The 7,399-nt window shown below is 35.1% G+C and overlaps 1 protein-coding gene across 1 annotated transcript; it reads right to left on the reverse strand.

Annotated features, from left to right (window-relative positions):
- Window positions 1–4,598: 4,598 nt before the first annotated feature.
- Window positions 4,599–5,126, reverse strand: LOC125999013 (ferritin light chain-like). Its single transcript, XM_049767013.1, has one exon. It carries the CDS (start codon window positions 5,124–5,126, stop codon window positions 4,599–4,601), a length of 528 nt encoding a protein of 175 aa, XP_049622970.1.
- Between the last annotated feature and the right edge of the window lie 2,273 nt (window positions 5,127–7,399).

Genomic DNA, 7,399 nt, shown 5'->3' on the forward strand with positions numbered 1-7,399 from the left:
GAGACTTCAATACTGCACTCTCATCATTGGACAAATCAACCAGTCCAAAATATTAATAAACACAAGAACCATAGGGGCCAGAGAGGTGGCGCTAGAGGTAAAGTGTCTACCTTGCAAGCGTTAGCCAAGGAAGGTCCGCGGTTCAATCCCCCGGCGTCCCATATTGTCCCCCCATGCCAGGGGCAATTTCTGAGCCCTTAGCCAGGAATAACCCCTGAGCATCAAACGGTCCCAAAACAAAACAGTACAGTATATGCATAGTACTTGACAATACAGTATTCTGAATAATTCAAATAATGAGAAAGATCAAACTGAAAACTTCCACTTGTTTTAATTTGCATTGGTTGTGTAATTTACACACAGTACTGCAAGGTATTACAGAACATAGAGTTAGTAAAGTAGGTACATTAAAGCACCAAAAACTGTAGTACTATACTGTAGAGTATACAAATGGCAAAAGGATATTTAAAATAAAATAAAATAACAGTGAATAGATGGTCGTAAGTGCAAGTGGTCGCTAAACAGGTCGGTCGTTAAGCGACGAGTATCTTGGTCATGAGTAGTGACATATTCTGTGATTTCACATCTATAAAAATATGTCCAAGAACAGCAAACTACAAAGGAGCAGAAAAAGAATAATAATGATTCTTGGATATCAGAAGAGTAAAAAAAGAGTAGTGACTGATTATATATTGATACCTTGTTTTGTGTTAGTTGTAAAAATAACTAGATTGTAATAGTTAAATAATTATAAATATGCAACTATTTATTTAATTATTTTGCAATTTTAACAATAAAGCAATTTTAAAATGAAAAAGAACTAAATATCCAGACAGTAAACAAAATACTTGTAAATAGCATAAATATAAAGGAGTAAAGTAAAAAAATTTCTTGAAATAATGAACATAAAGACACCAATTACCAGAATTAATAGGACAATGGAAAAGCAACAGCAATGGGAAAAGTTATTTTAGTAAACATCCAGAAGAGAAGGCTCAATCAATGAGCTAACATGTCAAATAGATATACAGGATAAAGAACAAGTGAATTCCAAAGTAAATAGAAGGCAGGAGATAATAAAAATTAGAACAAAATCAATGATGGAGAAAACAAGAAAACATAACAAAAGGTCAATAAAACCTGAAACTTGTTCTTTGAAAGAGTTATTGTAAAGATAAGATCAACAAAGCCTTAGGAGATTTATTAAAAAGGGGGTGAATAAAATAGAATCAATGAAGATAGGGTGTCAAAAATGGATGCCTAAGAGAAACAAAAAATTATGAAATTATTACAAATACCTTTATGCAACAAAACTTTAGAGCCAAAAGAAAGGGTTGAATTCTTAGAATCTTCTTAACTCTATAAAATTTGCCTGGAACCACTGAATAGCCAAAGCAATCCTAACATTAAAGAAATGGAGATATTGCATTTCCCAACTTTGAAGTATACTACTCAGGTATAATAATCAAAATTGCAAGGTAATGTAACAAAGATATACCTGCAGATCTATAAAACAGAAATGAGAGCCCTGACTTATTCTCCCATGTTTCTGACCAGCTAATCTATGACAAAGGAGCTAAATATGAGAAGAAAAGTGAAGAACATATCTTTATCAAATGTTGGGAAAACTGGATAGCTATATGTAAAAATATCACACCTTTCACAAAAGTAAAGTCAAAGGGAGTCAAATATCTGTAGAATAGAGAAAAATCTATAGAAAATATTAAAGAAAATATCTACAGTACTCTGAGAAATTGAACATAAAGATAGATTTGATGAGATGACAACTATGGCAAAGACAATAAAAACAAAACTGAATAATTGAGACTACATCAAGTTAAATAGTTTTTACACAGTGTAAGAAACTGAAATTCTTAGGCCAGAGCAACAGCACAGCAGAAGGGCATTTGCCTTGCAAGTGGCTGACTCAAGACAGAACTATGCATCCCATATGGTCCCCTGAGCCAGGAGTGATTTCTGAGAGCAGAGCCAAGAGTAACCCCTGAGAGTCACCGGGTGTGGCCCCCAAACAAACAAACAATAAAAATATAAAGAAATTGAAGGTCTAATAAAAATATTTCAGGCAATAATTCTGGGATAGGGTGAATAGGCTAAATCTTTATAGCATCACCAAACTTATCAACAAATAAATAAAAGAGAGGAACATATACTTCTTTAAAGATGACAAACAAATGTCCAACAGGTATATGAAAAAGTGCTCATTGTCACTAATTATTAGAAAAACTCAGATCAAAACAAAGGAATGTCATCCAACACCTATCAAAATGCACATATCAAAAAATCTGTACAATTGTTGGAAATGATCACACTGGACAAGAACTGGGAATGGAAAGGACTTAAGGCAATATGTTTCAGTAACAGTGTTGCAAAGTACATTGCTTTAAAGCAAATGAGAGATACACAGAGAGAAAGAAAAAAAGTGTCAGTTATAAAGGCCAGACGGGAGGGATGGGGGTGAAGGGATACAAGGGGGAACTGGGGAAATTGGTAGTGGAAAATGACCACAGGTGAAGAGATGGGTTTTGGAACACTATATCTAAAACTCAATTTTTATCAACAACTTTTAGCTCTGTTTCACATGGTGATTTAATATTTTCTTTTAATCTGGGAATAGCCTTTTTTGGTGGAGTTGTGGTGAGAAAAGAATTCATGAATTGTGGGAATATCATCTAGTTTGACTTCTGTGAAAGCGATATGGAGATTTCTTTAAAAAAAACAACAACAGAACTGTCATATGATCCAGTAGTACTATTTCTTGGTATCTGTTACCAAAACCAGAGAACCATTACTGAAAAAATATATATCCCCTCCTGTTTATCACTAAACTTAGTACTATAGTTAAGGAATGGAGACAACCCACATGAATGGATCAAGAAGTCATGGTATATATAAACAAAGTAATAACATGTAGCTCTAAGAGTGAACAAATTCATGCAGATTGCAGAAACATGGATAGAAGTAGAAGAAAACATGCTGAGTGAAGTTAGACTGAATTAAAGGGGGTAGATACATAATGATCTTTTTCATACTCGGGACTTAAAAATACACAGCAAAGCTGCAAAAATATTCAAGGGCAATATAATGGGGTACTAAGACAATTGAGTTGGGAAGTGGATGAGAGGGAAAGGGTATGAGTCGTTGGGAGAAGGAGAGGGCTACATATTCGTGGGTGTGGTGTTGCAATTATGTCTGTGAAAAATAATAACAGTATGATTGTAAGTTAATGAAATAAATTACAAAGAAAATAGTGTACTTAAAATATTATATAGAGTTTAAGAATTTCTAAATTTAAATTTTGGCTCCATTAAATATTATCTCTGTAATTTTGGCCAAATCATCTAATCTGTTCATATTTTGTTTATCTTTTCTATAAAGTAGTGATAAATAATTTATAGATTTGTTGTGAGGATTAAGAGTGAATTCACACACACATATAGATTACTTATTATAATAAGAACTTAAATGGTATATTACTATTTATAGGAATAATAGATACTTTTATGATGAAGTGAGATAAGGCTGCTAAGGAAGGACTAATAAAGCATTTAATTTCATAGAAATTAACTTATCCACATTTTGTGCCTGATTCTAGTAACTAACCTGATGTTTAAAATTTAATTGTGTATCCTTCCCCAATATTTATTCTCATAATTTTTATGTTTCTTTTTCAAAGTAATTAAAATAAATAACTATACATGTGTTTGTGTATATATTCAAATCTCTGTAAACATATTCCACTAGTAGACTAAATCCACAAATTAGGAAAGCTTATCCTTATTGTTTTGGGGCAACATCTGGCATGATCAGGGCTTACTCCTGCCCTGCCTCTGTGCTCAGGGATCAGTCCTGGAGGGGATCAAGGGACTAGATGGGTTGCCTGACATTGAAGCTACAAACATATTGCACAAGGCAAGCACACTGCCCTCTGTACTTTCTCTGGTCCCAGGAACCACATTTTTAAAACATTTTTACCTAAAGTGAGGCTTAGAGATTGCAAAATAAATTTTGTACATTTAGCTTAATTTAATAGAGTAAAATTATGAGTCGAGAGTTTGCTTAGGGTTATGCGCCAGAATAGTCTGATTGTTTCTTTTCCTAAAGAATATTCCTTGAGAGACAGTATAGCATAGTGGTGAATAACTTAGACTTTAGTAACAGGTATCTTGATTGCAAACTTAAATTACCTTTAAGCTAATCATTTTACTTCACTTCACTCTTCTTCAGTTTTGCTATAAATGGAGCTAATATTAAGTTTTGCTATAAATGGAGCTAATATTACTGGGGTCTGGGAATAGTGAAGAAGAGATGGAAAATGTAAAAAAAAGTAAAATGAATGTCTCAACTAGGATAATATGCTGGATCTTATTTACCTTTCAGCAAAGTTCTGAAATTCTGCTTGTTTTAGTTTTCCTGTTTTTACATTGATGATAAAATGATTATAGGCACAAGCGAATCGATGAATGAATCAACGAAAATTATGCTTCAAAGATGTGTTTATTTGACTAGGGAAGCCAAGTGGTTATGGGGTGGATCCATTGATACCACTTGGAAAACTCAACTAATTATTCGTTGGAAAGCTACTTGCCTTTTTTAGGAGGGAAACTTCCCACCAGATATTCACCCAGCCCAGTTGTGGGGACAGCAAGTCTGCGAAGGTTGGTCAGGTACAAACCCATCTTCTCCAGGAGCTTCACTTCCTCTCCCATGAAAGTCTTCAAAAATTTACAGAGTGGGCGGTCTCTTAGGTCAGTACCCAGATCATGCAAATCCAGAATGGCCTGGTTTAGGTTTCTTTCTACGACCAACGCAGCCTCCATGATCTTTAGGGTATTATCCCAGTCATCTTGGAAAGGTCTTTTCACATCTTGAAAGGAAGTGCAGCCTCGGCGCAGGTTTTGAATCTTCAGGAGTTGATACACTCCTTCAAGCTTCTCCTCGGACAGTTTATGAAAGAAATAGCCCAGCTCCGTGAGACCTACATCATCTCGTTTAAAATAGAAGCCTATATCTAGGTAAATGTAGGAAGCTTGCATATATATATTCACTAGGTTGTTGATGGCAGCATCCACTCCAGTGGGGTGCCTCTGAAGAACCCTAGACATCATGGTTTGACCAAGAGTGGAAAACAATTTAAAACACTGGAGCTGGATGGTGCAAACGAAGAAGAGTTGTTGCAGAGATATTTTTGCAGATGGTAGCTGGAAAATAATTTGGAGGGTGGTCGGGTATTTATATGGGGTGTCCTTTAGGTCTTTCCTTCCAAACACTTGAAACAAAGGCCTCTGGGAGCTCTGCTATATTGGAAAATATATACATGCTTTAAATATATAACCTTTATTTAAATGAAAACGTATAAAATATAAGAATATGTCCAATATTATATATTTAATCAAATATATCATTTTATAATCATTAACTCAACACACATGCTATATATTTATCTATGATTATGTATATTATATATTATCTATACACATATTTGTGCATAAAATATATTTCTTCATTATCTGGTACAGTAGAATGACCTAGGTATTTATGGGCATTCAGATTTCTACTAGCACAGATGTCCCTCAAACAGAATGTAGGATATTAATTATGCTACTGTATAATGAGAATCTGGGGTTAGTTTGTGCTTTCAACCACATGTAAATTTATTCTTAAGGACTGTTGTAGGAAGAGCAGATACCTGGAAAAATACTTTAAAAAAACTGAAGCCTAACTACAGTCATGTTTGTAATCATGATGTTTAAATAAAGATATTAATAAAAATAAAATAAAAAATTACTAAAAATTCTGCAATACTCCCCATGCTCAGTATGATCCAGAGAAAACTCCATAAAGTTAAAGAAAGGAGGAGAAAACATGTTGCCAGAGGAATGAGGAAAGCTCAAATCACAAAAAAAATGTAGATGGTAGGTACTTCATTCTATTACCCTTCAATTTAACCCAAGAGAATACCTGTTACTATCATGTTACACTTTTACTTTCTGAGATAAATGTTTTCTTTGGTTCCTTGAAAATTGATTTGATATCTTATAGGACACCTCATTCATTCTCTTTTCTTGGGGTGTCTAACAGTGGTGCTCAGTTCTTCCTGGCTCTGGGATCTTAGATCATTTCTTGACAGAAATGTAATGAGGGGATTAAACTCAGTTTGGCTGCATACATGGAAAGCACCTTACCTGTTATATTATTTCTTCTGTTCTTAATTGCTCCTTTAAAAAAAGAGAAGAAATTTGTATTTATATACTTCATTTATATGTCATTTATTACAAAATCTACACAAAAACTTGCATTATTCCTAGAAGCATAACTGAAATGCAGATGGATCAAGAAAAGTAGAGTTCCCAAATGTATTGGAGACCAAGGTCTGTTCTTACAGAGAAATAAATCCACATTGACTAATAAGCTGCAATTAGAAACAGATTCTTAAGGAAAGGATCTTTGTCATGGGGATAGTGCTATACATCAAACGCCTGATACCTCAATCCTGTGAAACAATATTTTGCACTGGGAGAGAAAATTCTAGGATATAAATAGGAGACGGTCACCCTCAGACACAAGACGATTCTTGTGTCCTTTCAAAAACCTAGCTTGGTGGACACCATACTCAATCCCTCTTTTAGTAGCAGAATTTTAGGACACATCCTCAAGACACTTTAAACAGACGGTGCCTCTCAGATCATACCTAACTCCAGCACGCCATCCGCACCCCTGCGCCTCAGATAGTAACTTGCAAATACAACAAACAAGTAGCTAGGAACCCCATTATGTGCTATCATTCCGTCATAGATCATTATGACAGAGGCCCTGAGCTCATCGAACTTCACCTCCCCGACCCAACTGGTTTAGCTCCTCCCATATCTGTATGACCACAGCAGGATAGCCCAGTACTAGAATTCATTTTCATTTTGCTTTTGTGCATGTTATTAAAGAGATATGAGTTCACTTTTTATGAATGTAATTGTTTTTGTTTGTTTGGGGCCACACCCAGCAGTGTCCAGGGATTATTACTGGCTCTACACTCAGAAATCACTCCTGGGAAACTCGGGGACCATATGTGATGATGGGGATTGATCTGGATCTGTCCTGGGTCAGCAGCTTGCAAGGCAAAGGCTCTACCGCTGTGCTATCTCTCCGGCCCCACCATCACCTCTTGTTAAAGAGACTTTCCTTGCTCCACTTTGATAGAATTAACAAGTGAAACCATTTTGGCATGGACTTTTGTTTCTGGGAAGTCTTTTGATTACCATTTCAGTTTACTCAATAGTGATAGCTTTGTCCAGGTATTCCAGATAATTCGGGTTTAAACGTTGTGGGGTTATAAGAACCCAAGACTTTTTTCAAAAAGGTTTTCTATTTTTGTGATATAAATATT

The sequence above is a fragment of the Suncus etruscus genome, chromosome X (assembly GCF_024139225.1).
Source record: "Suncus etruscus isolate mSunEtr1 chromosome X, mSunEtr1.pri.cur, whole genome shotgun sequence".
Taxonomy (NCBI): Eukaryota; Metazoa; Chordata; class Mammalia; order Eulipotyphla; family Soricidae; genus Suncus; species Suncus etruscus.